Genomic DNA, 19,678 nt, shown 5'->3' on the forward strand with positions numbered 1-19,678 from the left:
CCCGGAGTTGCGCTGGTCTCGCGAGACGCTGGGGCTTGATCTGCGCAGGCGCCGCTGGAATCCGACTGCGCAGGCGTCGGCGTTCGGTGCTCCTCGCCGTCGTCTGGACGCCACTGCGCAGGCGACGCCGATCTGACGCTTGGGCGTTTCAAAGGCGCTGCAGAAGCGTCTGCGCAGGCGCCGGCGTTCAACGCTCCTCGCCGTCGGCTGAGCGCTACTGCGCAGGCGCCGGAAAGAAAAAAAAAAAAAAAAAAGCGGCGGGAGCTTTAAAAGGGAAGATTTACTTCCTCCCAGTGGCTCTGCAGTATATCGGCAAGAGCCTTAGGAGCTTCTAGTTGTCGCAGCATCAAGCGCAGCACGCGTTATTGGCAGTGACAGCAGACCAGCAGCAGTATGAGCGACCCGGCATCTCCCTTGCCTGAATCACCTCCACCTATAGCATCGCCTCAGCAGCAGCAGCAAAAAAGGCGACAGCAGAAAGGTCACCAGGACACCAGCAAAGAACGCCAAAGGTCTCAACACAGCAAGGAGTCCAGCACGGCGTCGGGGAAAAAGCCAGAGGCAGAGAATCCCCAACTGGTATTTATGGGTCCTGGAGGTGGTAAGTTGATCTTCGTGAAAGTTAGAGACAGTAAGATTATTTGTCTCTTTTAGGGGAGGAAAAGCGTAGGTAAAACAAAGCACAAAGCCTGTGCCATCTGTAAAGAGGATCTTCCACCCGCATGGGAGAAGCAGCTATGTAATTCCTGCATACAGCAGACGGTATCTGAAAGCCTGCCCGGGTTTGCAATAGATCTTAAAAACCTGATTAAAGAGCAGGTGGAAGACACCTTTAGATCCCTTAAAAGGGGAAAAAAACGGAGAAGGACCAGACACAGGTCCCCGTCCCCAGTCTCTAAATCTGACAGCGATAGTGCGAGTTCAGCATCCTCCGACTCCTCATCCTCATCATCCACTTCTTCCTCAGGAGGTCACAATTGTTTCCTGCTAGAGGACACCGATGGCCTCATAAAGGCAGTGAGGAGTACTATGGGATTAGTAGACTCCCACCCTAAAAAGTCAGCACAAGACATCATGTTTGGGGGCTTAGAACAAAAAAAGAGAAGAGCTTTCCCGCTTAATGAAGCAATTGCAGCGTTAATTAAAAAGGAATGGAAAAAACCCATGAAAAAGACTCTCCTAACCCCAAAAAGGAAATACCCCTTCGAGGATGAATCCTGCTCCTTTTGGGAAAAAGCCCCCAAATTAGATGTAGCAATAGCTAAAGCATCAAAAAAATTCGCTCTCCCGTTTGAAGACATGGGGGTCCTAAAAGACCCTATGGACAAGAAGGCGGACGCCTTCCTCAAGGGATCTTGGGAGTCAGCGGGAGGAGGCCTGAAACCGGCAGTGGCAGCAGCTTGCACATCCCGCTCCCTAATGATCTGGTTAAATCAACTAGAGGGTCAATTAAAGGGGAAAACTTCCCGAGACTCGATGCTGAAGACATTACCTGTAATAAGGGGAGCGGCGGCTTTTCTGGCTGACGCCTCGGCAGACTATCAGATTAGCTGCCAGGTCAGCAGTGTTTGCTAATGCGGCCAGGCGTGCCCTCTGGCTTAAGAATTGGCCTGGCGATCTGCAAACAAAAACAAAACTGTGTACTATCCCCTGCGAAGGAGAGTTTTTGTTCGGTTCCACATTAGACGACATCTTGGAAAAAGCCGGGGACAAAAAAAAGTCCTTTCCCTCTCTAGGTCTCCCCTCTTACCGGAAGCCCTTTCGGAACAAGAGGTTTTTCCGCAAGAACCCTGGGAGAGGCCAGGGAAAGTGGGAGGATAAGAGGAACAAAAACAAGGGGTTCATCTTTAACAAAAACCCCAGCGATAACAAGAAACCTTCTCAATGAAGGTTCACCCCAGGTGGGAGGGAGGTTATCTCTCTTTCTTCCAGCCTGGAAAAAGATTACCTCCAGTCAATGGATTCTGAACATTATAGAATCAGGCCTGAGGCTGACATTCAAAAGATGCCCCCGTCCCTCTTTTACGATGACATCTATAAGATCTTCGGCAGAAGAACAGCTGGCACTGGAAAACGAGGTCATCGAGTTAGTAAAAAAGGTTGTACTCCTGGAGGTTCCCCCACAAGAAAGAGGGCAAGGGTACTATTCCCCTCTATTCCTGAGGAAGAAACCAGACGGTTCCTTCAGGACTATTATAAATCTAAAGAAACTAAACGATTACCTGGAGGTTCAAGCATTCAAGATGGAAACGATAAAATCATCTATCAAGATGTTGTTTCCCCAATGCTTCATGGTGGTCCTGGACCTAAAGGACGCATATTATCACGTCCTAATACACAAGGATCACCAGAGATTCCTCAGGATGGCAGTTCACATCAGGGGAGTCCTAAAACACTTCCAATTTTCAGCCCTACCATTTGGTCTTGCCATAGCCCCGAGGGTTTTCACAAAACTGATAGCAGAGGTAATGGCTCACCTCAGGGAAGAAAATACCCTAATCGTTCCATATCTGGACGATTTCTTGGTGATAGGCTCCTCCCCGCAACATTGCGAGGATCAACTGGCAATAGTGATGCATTCTTTGAAGGAATTGGGCTGGCTAATAAACATAGGAAAATCCAGACTAATGCCTTCTCAGGTCCAGGAGTACCTGGGTCTCATTCTAGACTCCAAAAAGATGGAATGTCGGCTCCCGGAGAACAAGATACAAAAACTAAGAAGTTTAGTATCGAGAACCCAATCTCTCCCCTCCATAACACTCCGTCAGGCCATGTCCCTCTTAGGCTCTATGACCTCTTGCATCCCCGCAGTCCAGTGGGCCCAATTACATTCAAGAGAACTTCAATGGCAGATATTGTCGGAGCAAATCCATCTAGGAGGGCATTTAGACGGGCAGTTAACTCTATCTCCTTGCACCAATCACTCTCTGACATGGTGGAAATCGCAGGAAAATCTTTCCCAGGGAGTCCCGTGGGTAATTCAGATCTCGAAAGTCCTGACTACGGACGCAAGCCCTTCAGGGTGGGGGGCTCATCTGGGCGACCTAGTAACCCAGGGCACTTGGTCTCCGTCTACAGTGAACAAATCCTCCAACATGAAGGAGCTCCTTACAGTAAAATTTGCCCTTCAGGAATTCATGGGGGTCCTTCACTCTCACCATGTAAGAGTAATGTCGGACAATCGGGTGGTAGTATCTTACCTAAATCACCAGGGGGGTACCCGTTCCAAAAATCTAATGGAAGTGACCAAATCAATCCTGCAAATAGCCGAGAGCAACCTCTTATCCCTAACAAGCCTACACATAAGGGGAGTAGACAACTACAAAGCAGACTTCCTCAGCCGGTCCAGTCTAAAACAGGGGGAATGGGAACTAAATCAGGCGGTATTCACCCAGATCACAGAAAGATGGGGTGTTCCCAAAATAGATCTCTTTGCGAGTCATCTAAACAAAAAAGTAACCTCCTTTTGCTCCCTATCTCCCCTGGGGAACCCAGTAGCTGTGGACGCCTTCCTGATATCTTGGGGTCACCATCTGGTCTATGCCTTCCCTCCTCTTATTCTGATTCCAGCAGTGCTGAGGAAGATTCGGGAGGACGGGGCGCTGGTCATCTTAATTGCCCCGTTCTGGCCGAAGAGACCTTGGTTCTCATGGATGAGGAAGTTATCAATATCCGACCCTTGGGTATTACCAGACCTCCAAGATCTGTTGTCACAGGGCCCAGTCTGTCATCCGCAGGTCAAGAACTTGCACTTGACAGCTTGGCTCTTGAAAGGAAATTACTAGAAAGCAGGGGGTTCTCTCCGGGCTTAATCTCAACTCTGTTACAAAGTAGGAAGCCTGTTACAACAAAACAATATGGAAAGATATGGAAAAAGTTTCTGTCATCATCAGGTGCAAAAATAGGGAAAGAAATTCCCCTTAATTCCATATTAGAGTTCCTACAAAACGGGTTGGAGATGGGTTTAGCCACGAACACCCTAAAAGTTCACGTGGCGGCTTTGGGAGCCCTATTCAATTTTGATTTAGCCTCAAATAGGTGGGTCTCTAGATTCATCAGGGCGGCAGGAAGATCAAGGCCTCTTCCAGTAAAAGTTGTTCCTCAATGGGACTTAAACTTGGTCCTTAAAGCCCTGACTAGTTCTCCATTTGAACCATTACACGAATCTACAATAAAAAATCTATCTCTCAAAACAGCTCTATTAGTCGCCCTTACTTCTGCCCGTAGGGTTAGCGATTTACAGGCTCTCTCAGCTAACCCTCCCTACATACAATTCCTAGAGGATAGGGTCATTTTAAAAACAGACCCAACATATCTCCCGAAAGTGGCTTCAAAATTTCACAGGTCCCAAGAGATATCTCTCCCCTCCTTCTGTCCTAATCCTAAAAATAAGGAGGAACAAACACTACATACACTAGATGTAAGAAGATGTCTCTTACATTACCTAGAAGTCACTAGAGAGAGTAGGGAGGATTCCTCTCTGTTTGTGTGTTTCCAGGGTCCCCGGAAGGGGAAAAAAGCATCTAAAGCCACCATAGCAAGATGGATCACGGACGCCATCAGTCTCTCATACTCGGCAAGTGGGATGTCCGTTCCCAGGGAGGTTAAGGCTCAATCAACAAGGGCAGTAGCGACTTCCTGGGCGGAGAAGGCCGGAGCTTCCATTGACCAGATATGTAGAGCTGCTACCTGGTCTTCACCATCCACATTCTATAGGCACTATAGATTGGACCTAATCTCCTCTTCAGACCTTACTTTCGGTAAAAGGGTTCTGGAGGCGGTGGTCCCTCCCTGAATGTACTATCTATGCAATTCTCTCCGTGGTGCCGTCATGGGCGATCAGAGAAAAATATAGTTCTTACCGATAACGGTATTTCTCTGAGCCCATGACGGCACCCGTACATTCCCTCCCTTCACTTGTGGGTGCTCACATCAAAATAGTGCCATAGTCTACTCATAGTGTTAAAAGTCACGCGGTATCTAGTTATGATAAACAGTTAAAATTTAACAAATGTTTAGTAGTCTCCCATCGTTCTCTATGTAAAACAACTGATGGAGGAGAGTGGTACCGCCTTTTTATCCGTAGGTTTCCTGTCCTTGGTGGGCGGATCCCCTCTCTCCGTGGTGCCGTCATGGGCTCAGAGAAATACCGTTATCGGTAAGAACTATATATTTTTTTTTTACATTTCATGCCTCTGTTGCAGAGATATTAGCAATCAAAGTATTGTCACTAGGGTTGAGTGAAACAGATCGGCACTTTTCAAAAGTCGCCGACTATTAGCAAAGTCGGGTTTCGTGAAACCCGACCCGATCCCACTCTGGGATCGGGTCGGCGATCTGTACTCCAAAGTCGGGTTTCGTTTTCGGAAAGTTCCCACGCTCGAGGTCATTTGAGGACATCCAGCAGAGGGCGCATCACCGGGACTGAAGGTAACTATAGGTCATTGACCTACATTACCTTCATTCCCAGGGTTTTACAGGCACGAGCACAGCTGCATTATAGCAGAGCTCCTGCCTGTAAAATATTTTAACCCCTTCAGATGGATTTACAGCGTGGGACATTACAGATCAACGGAAGGTATGTATATTGTTGGTTTATTATTTTTAATTTGTTACAGAACAAGGGTCCTCAGGTGGATTGAGCGTACAATAAAATATTAAAACAACCTGTGTGTTTATTTCATTAAAATACTTTTTAATAATGTGTGTGGTTTATTTTAACCCTTTCATACAATTGGATTAATAATGGATAGGTGTCAGAATTGACGCCTCTCCATTATTAATCTGGCTTAATGTCACCTTACAATAGCAAGGTGGCATTAACCCTTCATTACCCCATATCCCACCGCTACACAGGAGTGGGAAGAGAGTGGCCAAGTGCCAGAATAGGCACATCTTCCAGATGTGGCTTTTCTGGGGTGGCTGGGGGCAGATGTTTTTAGCAGGGGGGCCAATAACCGTGGACCCTCTCCAGGCTATTAATATCTGCCCTCAGTCACTGGCTTTACTACTCTGGCGGAGAAAATTGCGCGGGAGCTCACGCCAATTTTTTCCGCGATTTAACCATTAAATTTAATAGAGCGCCGAAATTTTGCACATACACACTTCTAACATTAGTAGTGTGTAATATGCAAAAAAAAGGGGGATATGACATGGTTTACTGTATGTAAACCATGTCTCATATCATGTCGGGTTTAGGCAGGAGAAATGAAAAGCCGGCAATTGAATTACCGGCTTTTCTGATATATTGCGCTGAAACAAATATAAAAAAAGAAAATTTCCCATTGACTTTGCATTGGGTTTCGTGTTTCGGCCGATCTCCGACCCCGACTTTTCAATAAGATCGGCCGATTTCACTCGACCCGACTTTTGAGAAAGTCGGGTTTCGTGAAACCCGACTCGTTCTCAAAAAATGAAAAGTCGTTCAACCCTAATTGTCACATAACTAGTTTTTTTTGTTGTTTTTTATAAGTCCAATTCGGTGCTATCAGATAGGAACTCAGTCTTCATTGGGGCTGTACCTCTCCCTGTCTGAAAACACCCACATGGACTTAAGTAATGTTAACTCATTAGGTGCCAAAACTTTGATCTCCACAACGGAAGGGCAAAATAGAACAAAAATGTTTTATTCTGCTCTGCAGCCACTATCACATCGTCTGCCCAGACTAACATTAAAAATTTGGTAGTCTCTAAATGGCTTACTTTATTGGATCCTACAATACAAGATTATGAATTCTACTTTCTAGAGTCCGCCTGATGCCATCATCTTACTCCACAAAAATGGTGTACATCACAAAAGAAATAGACACTGGTGGAAATTTATGTCAATGGTGCACAGCAGTTGAAAGATGATCGGTTGCATTGATGATTAAGGCCTCATTTGGAGTAGCCCTTTCGTGACCGTACCAAATCTTTTCTAAATAATAACAATGCCATGAATTTACAGTTGATGGTTTAATATGATTGAGCTATAAAAGAAATCCAATTTTGGGACTTATGTTGCATTCGAGTTAACGTAGTCACTCAAAATGTGGAAACTGAAATCTTTCAAAATCACCCACGGATAACACAACCATCTTCGGCACATTTTATCGTCTGCCTCATACCAGCAAATCTGATCCGATACAGCAGCTGTTGTGGGTTGAACTCCACAAAAAATTAATATGAACTAAAAACTTAATTTAAGTGTCAAGGTTGGCTAATAGGGGTTCTAAAAACTGGTCCTCGCGACGACTAAAGCATGGTTGTAAATGGAAAACTCCATAAATTATCGTTATGCAGGGAAAATAAATCTCAATTTGATTATATTTTTTCAACTAGATGTTCAACAGGTTTATTGCTATCTGTTCCATTGTGAAAAATACATTCCAGTCTCGTATCGTGATACTGCGCAGGTTTTCTACATGAGGAAATGAAAAGCGCCTATTGGTTATCGCCTGACAATGGTGAGCACACTTCTTCGTTTCACAGCTTGCGAAGTCTGAAGTGGTTAGTGATAGGGTTGTCCAAGTAGTAGAAATCCTTTTCTCGATTACTATATTCCTCCATATATAATAAACACAGCCTGTTCTCACCTGCGCCGTTCCAGCAATGTCGGCACCACGTCTCCCGGGGCTCACATGACGTTATGTCACATGAGCCCTGCAGCCAATCAGCGGCTGCTAAAGAGCCCTTTCACTCTCACTCACTTCGGGCAAAACTGAAATCTGGAGAAAGTCAGAACAAAGTGAAATGCAGCAAAATTAGCAGGATTATAATGTCACGAGAGACCCTGTGCCAGCATCACTGGAGCGACGAAGGTACCGGAGGCGAGTACAGGTTGTTTTTATTTTGCATGGTGGGAATATAGTAATTTAGGAGAGGATGTCCAAGTTAGCGGACAACGCTTTTTTAAAAGAAGTTAAGAGATGGAACATGCGCTCAAGTCTTTTTGACATATCTTCGTTATTTTTAATATTTATCCAGTGCTTTTTTGTATTCACCTGGAAACCCGTCTGAAAAAGTCACCTAGTGCACATACGGTGTGTGGTCACAAACCGTGCACATGTTGTAATTTTCTACAAACCTCTAAACATTTGACTTCTGCTTCTAAAATGACTTCCTTTCACAATTGTTCATATACACAGGCATCTTTGTGATGTAACTAACACACTTCACATCTCATAATCAATGGCAATATTAATTTGTTAAATGCCTAGGGCATTGCGGGGCATGTTGGTTCTTTTATTTTGGACCCCTCGGGTCCTTAAAGGGTTAAATTGCGGTTAGGATTTAATACTGCATTGCTAATATAAAAAAACCTTGTGAATGTCTTTTTTTTCATTTCATCTGTTTGTTCTCCCAGATTGCGAACACGGACAAGTCCTATATTGTTGTGCTATATAGGATTTTAATGAGTTTTCCGTTACTATTGTATTTTTAGCTTGTAGACAGATGATTGGCTGCTAACGGTTTACAACCCCGGTCGCGGGGTTTTCCGTGTGTCAATTCTTTCCTAATCTGAAACTAATGACCTATCCTTTTAACTATTTAGTGCATTTGGGATATTTCCACACAAGGTCTTTTTCAGGCGAATTCCACCTGGAACCCGGCTGAAAAATCACTAAATGAATGCAGACAAGAAAGAATGTGGGCAATACAATGTCACGACGACTATGTTCCTTCTTATTGAGCTTCTTTTAATCACTTCAAAGCAGCTAAAATAAGAGGCCTGACCATCTTTCAGGGAATGGTTTAATGAAAAAAAAAAAAAAATACTGTGGCGAACAAAGAAAAAACCACCGGAGAGTCACCAAAGAAGACCCTTCAGGGTAAAAACCACCAGCATTTTCCTGAAGGACGCCGACTGCACAAGCCATTAAATGGGTGTTCCGGTTTTTGAAAACCCATCTACTGGCTACAGTTTGTTTTTAAAAAGGAGAAACATTGGAGTTTTTGTCAAAATTTCTATAATAACCTTTATTGAAACAGACCATCAAACATATATTAACAAACAAGATTTAAAAGATGTGATTAAAAAAGGACACCAACACTGGCCGCACTCAGTACTAAATGTAATACTAAAAGGCTTCAATCAACATGATATTTTGAGGGCCCCATCACCTACAATGTCCATCCACCTGCTCCCGAAGGTTAATGGAGGTGAGAGGAATGGGAGGTATGGGAGAGGAATCCCCAGAGAAGATTCTTCAACAGCCACTGGGCTATATTGATTAATGTCCTCCCTCCATTAACCTTTGGGAGCAGGTGGATGGACATTGTAGGTGATGGGTCCTTAAAATATCATGTTGATTGAAGCCTTTTAGTATTACATTTAGTACTGAGTGCGGCCAGTGTTGGTGTCCTTTTTAATCACATCTTTTAAATCTTGTTTGTTACTTTAGGTTTGATAGTCTGTTTCAATAAAGGTTGTTAGGGAAATTTTGCCAAAAACTCCAATGTTTCTCCTTTTTAAATATAATTAACATGGATAAAAATAATTCTTTACTTGCCCTCTCCGGATCCAGCATTGAATCTGTCAGATTAATCTCCAGTTTACCAAAGCCACAATGAAATGGATCTGCACCCAACTAGGATGGTGCGAAATGTAAAACAGGAAAAATATAAAGACACCAGAGGCAGCGGAGGGGCCGGAGCAAGAGCTGAAGACCCCTACCCCCCAGTCTCTTCCCGAAACACGAAGATATGATTACAAGAAAATTAAAATGCAGACAAAACCAAATCCACAAAACAGATTTCTTTGGAACAGATGGTAACATAGTTAGTAAGGCCGAAAAAAGACATTTGTCCATCCAGTTCAGCCTATAATATAGATAATAGATATAATTTTAATCAGTATATACGCACCAATATGGCCACGTCTGCACTTTACTTAGCAAAATCCTGCTGATCGGTTCTCTTCTTCTTTTGGAACAAGCATTTTCGTAAACCAGAAACCACCTTTCACAATAAGGTCAAAGACTAGCTCAACTAAATCGCTATTAGGGAAATGCAACTACCGTACTTGTTTCCCTATTACGTACAATCTCTCAACAAACAGGGAATTGTATTTTTTGCCGTTTTCTTATCACGGGTTGGTATCTCTGGAGGCCTCGTGGGTCATTTGTGATGCTTGGGACCCCAAATCTCGTTTTTTGTTTTTTTTTAATAAGAAATCATGGAATCGCCCTTTATATTTCACATTATTATCGGTTCATGGACGCCAGACCGTGCGTACATAAGGCTGTGTGCCTAGTAATCAGCGATTACTGATAACGCTCCCATCCCTATGGTGTTTCAAGTGGCTCTTTATCATATTGGCCACAAGTGCTCTTTCTGCCTGACTTCCTGCAGCATGCGGAAAACATGCCTGCCCTCAGAGGGGCTTTCACATTATCTGCTAAACCAAATGCTCACATCCCTTTCTTGGCTTATGCCGTCTTTCAATTTATTGCATGACTAAGTTGCATGATGGGTGAATAGTAAAGAATTCCTTGGGTAGACGTAATGCACAAATGGTAAACTTGGAAGGGATGTGTGTTGTCTCTGCAGGTCTTCTATAAAGCATGACATGTCGTCCGTCCATAGAATGTGTACTTGGCTAAAATAATACTCAATTATTCCGGAGTCTTTGGCCAATGCCGATTTTGTCAGGCAGCGGTTGTAGAAACTGTTCGGCAACTGACGGTCAATTGACCTTCCGCTTTATTCGTATTTGACCGTGGCTATAGCATTTCAAAAAGGGAAGGATCCAACAAACTTTAACACAATTTTAATCCAAGTGACCGGATAGTTTCCCGTTACTTTATTGGACTGAACATTTACATTCAGCACACTTCGAAAATATATTTGTTGTTTTCTTCCAGATGTCCAATATTAGTAGACTAAGGGAAATCTGTCAGCCGGTTTTTGCTATGTAATCTGAGAGCACCATAATGTAGGAGCAGAAACACTGATTACAGCAATGTACCACTTACTAGGCTGTGTTTTGCTGTTATAATACTATCAGTGTTTTATCAGAAGGAGATTATTACTACAAGACCACTGGCCTCGTACCTCCTAGTCCAACCACACCCCCAGCACCGATTATCAGCTCCCTGTCACTGTACATTGTACACAGAAAGCTGTGGCGTGGGCAGCTACATCTGCAGCTGAGGAATCTGTGACTCTATCATAACTGCTGTCACCAGTAATCCAAGTGATACATCACTGGAATTGGGGTCTTTGTCCCTAACTCATGGTGCTGTTATTCCCTTGAAAGGGGTCTTCCTCCCAACTATTTAAAAACATTCTGAATACTGTAAAATAATTAAAGCAATGTTCCTCCTACACATCTCCCACTGATCCAAGCCAGTGTTTGTTCTTCCTGGCTCGGCAATCATGTTGACATGACCCGTGACTTCTACAGTCAATCACTGGCTGTAACTGTAGCCTTAGTGGTTTCAACACAATATTGCTAGACCAGAGCTGGTGAGGGCCACAACCTGTGTGTTAGCAGTAGAGCATTGGTAAGATGGGTATTACTACTGTTATTTTATAATTTTTTAATTTGGAGAGAATCTTTAAAGGGAATCTGTTAGCAGGTTTTTGCTATATATAATCTAACAGCATCATGAGGTAGGGACTGAGATACAGATTCCACTGATATGTCACTTAGTGTACTGGGTGCAGCAGTTGTCACTTTTTGTGAGGTGGAACCTTCCACTGTTTGTTTTTAAACAATGTTTTACCTCACAGAAAACAGCATCTAAGATCCCATTCTGTCCTATCTGTAAACTCTCTTTTGCTTTCCCTCCTGCCCAGGAGCTGTGGTATGATCAGTCCATGTTCCTGTATGGTCAGACACAGCCATTACACAGTACACAGCAGGGGCACATTTATAAGATTATCTCAGCACAGGAACATTTTTTTAAGCAGCCAATTGTGTCAATGTATTATTATTCCAAGATCTATTTATTAAGGCTACGTTCACATTTGCGTTCTGCCGGGCTGCGTCGGGCGCAGCCGCGGCGACGCATGCGTCATGCGCCCCTATATTTAACATGGGGGCGCATGGACATGCGTTGCATTGCGTTTTGTGACGCATGCGTCTTTTTTGGCGCACGCGTCAGAGCGCAGAGGACGCAGCAAGTAGCATTTTTTTTGCGTCCAAAATCATGCCAAAAAAGGACGCATGCATCACAAAACAATGCGTTTTGCATGCGTTTTCGTTTGCGTTGTGCGTTGCGTCGCCGACGCAGCACCGCACAAAGAAAATGTGAACATAGCCTAAAATGCACTTTATTTTTTTGACAACCCTCATAAACAATCTTTAGTAATTGGATCTCCACAAGGAGAATAGATACCTTTATGAGAGGCTCATCACTGATTTGTAATGCTTTTAGTAGGGCAACATAGGTCTAAAAAAATTGGCAAACTTGTGCCATAAGAGGCCATGGCCATAGTTAATGAGGTTATCTTAGACTAGGTCTTCTTGGCTATCAGGATAAGAACATTTTGACAGGTAGATGCAAACTACCTGCCTGTTCTGCCTTGCGATGATCTCCCCCAGCTCAGGCAGCGAGTCTCTGGCTTCATTTGACCACACATCAGCAGAGCAGCTCTTTTTATTCTAGTTTCCTCTGTTATGAGGGCGTCACAGCTGACGTCATGCTAATTGACAACCGGCTCCCCGCAGGTAGGAAGCAGGGAGTTGTCTTTCAATCAGAATCGCATCGGCCGAGACACTCCATCAACAGAGCAAAGTGGAAGGCAATGAGCTGCTGTATCGATGTGACCTCATCACAAGCAGGAAAATCACTGGCAGGAGTGGTCTGTGACCACCGTGCCGCGGAATACATCATCACTGGACAGAATAGGCAGGAAGTTAGCACCAAAGTTCTTAGCCACATGTCAGGTTCTTTAGTAGGACATTTTGGCCTTTTGCATTACGTTTTTAGTTTTATAGGGAGAACTTCTAAATGAGTTAATGTTTTGGAAATCCAGCTGATGAAGCGGTAGTGATGTTTTACCAATCAAGTTTATTTTTCTCCTTGTTTTCTAAGTAAATTGACCTTTCCTGTAGCATATCTCCAACTCTGCGTAGACTGCAGGCGTCTAAAGTTCCTCCAAACTTTTTTGTCATCTTCCCTCTATCATCCACAGTTAATATAAAAGCGTTACGTGATGGTGGGAGTGATAAATGAAGCAATACTTTTTTGAAGAGCATGTGTGGCGTCTGTGGCGAGGATCTGCTGAGATGAAGCATGGAGGTTATTTTCACAGCACAAGGTGAACCAATAATGTGCACATTCAGGCAGCTAACTGGACACCAGAGTATTTCAGAATGTAGAAAAATGCTTCCAGAAAGCTAGTTTAATAACGCACAAACTCGAGACGTCGCACGGCAGGCAAATAGCGATTTTCTTGGTTTCGGTGCCAGTTCTTTTATGCCTTGTTAACGCTCTGTCTTCTTTTATTGTCAAGTAAAGGGAATCGTGCTTGGAAATGCCCTTTTTCATCATTTTGATTTTTTTTCATTTTTTCTCGCAAGATTCTAATTTTTTTTTTTTCAGTTTTTAAGCTGTTTAAACTTTAGACAAACTTTTTTCAACACTTTTATAAAAGTAAAAATACAGTAAACCACAAACTATTTATCTATTTTTTTACACTCCTATTGGTTTCATGCAGCGGATTTTCAAGCAGATGTTTGATCAGACCATCACAATCAGGGCTGTGGATTCGGAGTCTGAGCCCATTTTGGTGGAGTCAGTGTCATGGAAATTGAGGAGTCGGAGGTTTGACTTACCAACTCCACAGCCCTGATCACAATGAGAACTGGCTGCACCGACTCTGTTTTTCACTAAAAAGAATATTAAAATTGTCTGATATTGCAGCTGCAATACCAGTGATACTGGAGAAAAATGGCACTGTCAGGAGAGCGGAAAGGACTTAATTTTCTTGTCACATAAAGACCCTTTAATGTGAATCAGTCAACAGGTTTGTGCTACTTAATCTGTGAGCAGCATAATGTAGATAAAGAGACCCTAATTTCAGCAATGTGTCATATACTGTGCCCCTTTGTGTAGTCGTTACACAATCACTATTTTATCAGCAGGAGATGATCACTAGAGGACTACTTGGCCTGCTGCCAGGTAGTCTATCTCCACCTTCACCACTGATTGGCAGCTTTCTTCCTTAGCACAGTGGATACAGAAAGCAGCCAATTAGTGGTGTGGGGGCGGAGTTATACATAGCTCAGATTTCAGAGAACCAGTAGATCTGCAGCAGAAAGACTGCATCAACAAATAAAGTAGGTGATACATTACTGGAACAAGGATCTCAGCCCCTACAACATGCACTCTAATAGTGCTTGCCATCTGCTATTGCTCCTGACCATGCCATATTCATGCCAATTCAGATGAGCATGAGTGTGTTCTGAATGAGGAGAGTCATAAGCTGCTTCCATACATGTCTGGTGCAGCTCATCTTCCGTAAAATCAAGCATGGGGCACAGTGAATTCCATGAATAGCTTCGGAGAAAAGTCAGGAAAACCCCACACACATGGAATATCTGAAATCACTGGGTCTGTAGATTTATTCATTCATTTAAAGGGAACCTGTCACCCCCCCCCCCCCCCAGGCGTTTCTAACTTGAAAGAGCCACCTTGTGCAGCAGTAATGCTGCATTCTGACAAGGTGGCTCTTTTAGTTCGGGTCCCTGCCACTGCTGAAAAAGTCGGTTTTGAAATTTCTCCCTTATACCTCAAAATCGCCAGGGGGGCAGGTCTTTCCCCCCCCCCCCCCCCCAATCCAGGCGCCTGCGCTGTTGTTGTTTTTTTTCGGGCATGCGCAGTTACGCTGCCATTCAAACTTACAGCGCAGGCGCCGGGGACGCTAATGAAGGAAGAGGAGACGGCGCGCAGAGGCCATGAGTAACGGCTGTGGGGCGTCTGGATTAGGGGAGAAAGACCTGCCCCCATGGAGATTTCGAGGTATGAGGGACAAATTTTAAAACTCGAACTAAAAGAGCCACCTTGTCAGAATGCAGCATTAGTGCAGCACAGGGTGGCTTTTAGTTACAAACGCCTGGGGGGGGTGACAGGTTCCCTTTAATGTCCATGAGTACTTGGTGGTGTAATTGGCAAACTATCATCCGTATAGGAAGTTGCCCAAAAAGAACAGAACATTTAATTGAAAGGCATCCACGATTCCAAAGGAAAAAAAGAACACGGCACCGCTAATACTGCTGAGTCTGTGTCACAGGTGTGGTGAACAGTTGCAAGCTATACCTTAAGATTCCGGGTACTCCTCCAGAAAAAACATGTTGGTGATCTCCATTGAAGAAAGAAATTGGATAGCACACACCGATCCTTAAAAATGTTTTATTCCAAAATGGTTAAAACCTCATGGCCAGGAGAGTGAGGATAGGAGTGTACGATAGCAGACCCGTAGAAGCGCTGCTCCAGTGTGAAACGGCCGTCGTCAGCACCTGCTATTGCACACTCCTATCCTCACTCTCCTGGCCATGATGTTTTAACCGTTTTGGAATAAAATATGGAACTTTTTAAGGATCGGTGAGTGCTATCCATTTTCTTTCTTCAATGGATTTAATTGAAAGGGTTTTAAAACCTTAAGGTACCTTCACTCATAACGATTTCGTTAACAATATCGTTGCAACGTCACGCTTTTTGTGACGTAGCAACGATCCCGCTAATGATCTCGTTATGTGTGACAGCGACCAACGATCAGGCCCGTGCTGGGAGATCGTTGGTCGCTGGGGAATGATCAGGACCTTTTTTTGGTCGCTGATCACCCGCTGTCATCGCTGGATCGGCGTGTGTGACCGCCACCCACGGTCACCGCTGTGCTCTGCTTTACGGCCGGCGCTGACAGTCAGTGCGGGAAGCTGACGCCGGGGGACGTGACAGACACCGGAATGTGAGTATGTACTGTTTTTTTTTTTTTTTTTACTTTTACAATGGTAACCAGGGTAAATATCGGGTTACTAAGCGCGGCCCTGCGCTTAGTAACCCGATATTTACCCTGGTTACCCGGGGACTTCGGCATCGTTGAAGACAGTTTCAACGATGCCGAAGTCTTTCCCCTGATCATTGGTCGCTGGAGAGAGCTGTCTGTGTGACAGCTCCCCAGCGACCACACAACGACTTACCAACGATCACGGCCAGGTCGTATCGCTGTTCCTGATAGTTGGTAAGTCGTTTAGTGTAACGGTACCTTTAGACTATAGCACATTTACAGATTGTGCCATAAATGTATATTATAGAGTTACAGCGATCCTCATCTCACACCACTGTGAACAAAGAGGTGATCAAGAATGCATGCCTTTCTCCATTCGCTCTTATGGGAATTCGGAAAATAACCAAGGAAGCATTTTTGGAACCCCAATTGAAGTGAAATGAAATAGCTATGAATTCATGGCTACCCTTCTTTTTTTTTTTCTCCTCACGGTCTGCAAGATGAGGCCTTTTCTTGAGAACCACGTTGATTCATTTTTTTCACTTATATAGCACCATTAATTCTATAGCGCTTTACAGACATTATTATCACTGTCCACCTTTGGGGGTCATTATCTACTTATGTCTTTGGAGTGCTGGAGGAAGCCCACGCCAGCACGGAAACTCGCACAAACTCCTTACAGAGTTGTCCATGATGAGATTTGAACCCAGGACCCCATCGCTGAAAAGTTACAATGCTAACCATTGAGCCACTGTGCTTCCCTTAATTACAGTGGCTTGGGCACCCCTGGTCAAAATTACTGTTATCTTGAACATTTTAAGTAATTTGAAGATCAAATGATCTCTAAAAGGCCTAAGGTTAAACGTGACACGCTTCCTTTGTAATAGACATATAGTGACACGCTTCCTTTGTAATAGACATATATATATATATTATATATATATTATATATTATATACAATTGTTACAAAGGAATTGTGTAATGTTTAACTTTAGGCCTTTATATAATGTTCATCTTCTACATTTTAAATTTTACAAACAGAAAATGGTCCTATACAAAAGTTCGGACACCCTGCAAGTGTATCAGCTTGTAAATGCTTTTTGTAGCCAGAAAGGAGTATTTCAATTCTTGTTTGAGGGATTTTCCTTCATTCTTCCTTGGAAAATGTTTCCAGTTCTGTGAGATTCCTGTTTCGTCTTGCATTCACTGATATTTTGAGGTCTAGCCACAGATTTTCAATTATGTTTAGCTCAGGGGAGTGTGAGGGCCACTATAAACCTTCAGCTTGTGCCTTTTTGAGGTAGTCTATAGTAGATTTTGACGTGCGTTTAGGATCATCATCCATTTGTAGAAACCATCCTCTTTTCAACTTCAGCTTTTTTACAGATGGTGTTATGTTTGCATCAAGAATTTGTTAAAATTTCAATGAATCCATTCTTCCATCTACCTAGGAAATGTTCCCCATGCCATTGACTGCAGCACAATCGTAAAGCATGATTGATGCAGCCCTATGCTTATTGCTGGTTGGCAAGATGTTCTTTTCCTGAAATTCTGTGCCCTTTTTTCTCCTAACACACCTTTGATCATTGTGGCCAAAGAGTTTTATTTTAACCTCATCGATCCACAGGACTTGTTTGCAAACTGCATGTTTAGATGTTCTTTTGCATACTTCTGATGCTGAATTTTATGGTGAGGACTCCTGAGAGGTTTTCTTCTGATGGCTCTTCCATGAAGGCCATATTTGTTCAGGTATATCTGAACAATAAAACAGTGTACCACAACTCTTTGTGAAGGTCTTTTGCAGTAAAGTGGGGGTTCTGATTTGTCTTTATCAATCCTACAAGCAGCTCACTGAAATTTTGCTTGGTCTTCCAGACCTTATCTATACTTCTAGTGTTCCTGTTAACTACCACTTCTCAGTTACATTTCAGACTGAGGAAAGGGCAACTTGAAAATGCTTTGCTATCTTCTTATAGCCTTCTCCTGCTTTGTGGGCCTCCGCCATTTTCAGAGTGCTAGTCAGCTGCTTAGAAGGACCCATGGCTGCTGTTTTCTGACACAAGGTTAGAGGCCTGTTGTTATTAATCCTTCACCTATTGGGGCTCCTTAGCATGATATATAAACCGGTCTCTCCCCTGCCCTGACACGCCTCCCGTTGAAGCAGTGCGAAACGCGCGTAGGGGCAGAGGGACGTCCGGGACTCCACGCTGATCCACATAGTGGTATGTACCTGCCAGTTTACTTCTATGTTACACTTATCGGGTAATGTTATGTGCACACTAGTATGTATGTATTGCGTATAGCAGCAGACATCCAGCACACTGGTTTATTGAACCCAGCAGTACAGCTGATTGGGACATTGTCTCCCTGTATTGTTGTTAATATTCTGGCATAGGGTTATGGGACAATCGGGATTAGTTTGTGGATTCCTATGACTTTGGGTCCCTCTTTTGTGGTATATTCCAGCATCCTTTTTTTGTATTGTGTTTTTATTGTATCAATAAAGCTTTTTGTTTTATCTAAGTATCTAGGTCTGAGACTTCTCTTTTTGATTTGAGAGTATCTCATGTTGTGCATCACAAGGTTAGAGGAGACTGAGTTTTTATAAAGCTAGGAAATTTGCATCACCTGGCCTCATAACCCTAACATGCTAATTGAGGTCTGAAACCTTGGTCAAAGTTACCTGAGAACATGAATCTCCAAGGATACCAAAACTGTTGCATCGGCCCATTTTCCTTTTTGTAATTTTTAAAATGTTAAAGAAGGAAATGTATTTTTTTTTATTAAAATACAAAGGAAATTTATCATCTTTAACTTCAGGCTTTCTAGAGATCATTACATCTTCAACTTGCTTAACTGTTCACAATAATAGTAATTTTGACCAGGGGTGACCAAACCTGTAGAGTTTTATGACCTGTTCTGTGGATATGCTATAAATGTCTTGAGATGTGAATTCCGACTGTTTCTGTTTTTTTTTTTTCTGAAATACCAAGGTTGCCTTATTTGTGAATAACCTTAAATTGTTTGATCTTCTTATGGTAAAGTAAATTGCTTCATCGGTGTACGTCACGCAACCTTTTAGATGATGATTCTAATTTTGTTTTCTTTTCTTAGGAATTGAGTGGAAAGAAGCTCAAGAAAGTGATCTGAAAACCGTCCTCCTGAAGACCAACCCTGACATCCCAATGGTGTTTGTCAGTGGAAACCATGACATAGGCAACGCACCAACCCCTGAGACCATACAGACCTACTGCAACAACTGGGGAGATGACTACTTCTCTTTCTGGGTTGGTGGAGTTTTCTTTCTTGTCTTAAATACACAGTTGTTCTTCGATGCATCGAAGTGCCCTGACCAGAAGGAGAATCAAGACAAGTGGCTTGCTGAGCAGCTGGCCATAGCCAAACAACGTCCGTGCCAGCGAGTTATCATTTTTCAGCACATCCCTCTATTCCTCCAGAATCCTGATGAAGATAATAACTATTTCAACTTGGAAAAATCACTTCGACAGGAGCTATTAGAGATGTTCCATAAAGCAGGTACTGTGCTTTAATATCGATAAATAATTCATGTTGATGTGTCCTTGTCTGCTTTGTTATAGAAGAAATACTACACTCTCATATCCCCAGTATGTTTGGTATAAGATTTACAGAAACATATTACTGGTATCTGATCTGCCCTTCAGTGCGGAAAAACACGTTTTGCCTGAAGAGTTTTGATGTGGCCTTAATCCCTATTTATTGA

The 19,678-nt window shown here is 43.3% G+C and overlaps 1 protein-coding gene across 1 annotated transcript in view; it reads left to right on the forward strand.

The window, feature by feature from the left end:
- The window catches only part of CPPED1 (calcineurin like phosphoesterase domain containing 1), a 112,300-nt gene that overhangs the window by 24,329 nt on the left and 68,293 nt on the right, over positions 1 to 19,678 (forward strand). Inside the window, exon 3 of the mRNA XM_069734081.1 lies at positions 19,051 to 19,473. Coding sequence (XP_069590182.1) covers positions 19,051 to 19,473 — 423 coding nt within the window. The remainder of the gene's footprint in view (positions 1 to 19,050; positions 19,474 to 19,678) is intronic.

Source organism: Ranitomeya imitator, chromosome 7 (genome assembly GCF_032444005.1).
Source record: "Ranitomeya imitator isolate aRanImi1 chromosome 7, aRanImi1.pri, whole genome shotgun sequence".
Classification (NCBI taxonomy): domain Eukaryota; kingdom Metazoa; phylum Chordata; class Amphibia; order Anura; family Dendrobatidae; genus Ranitomeya; species Ranitomeya imitator.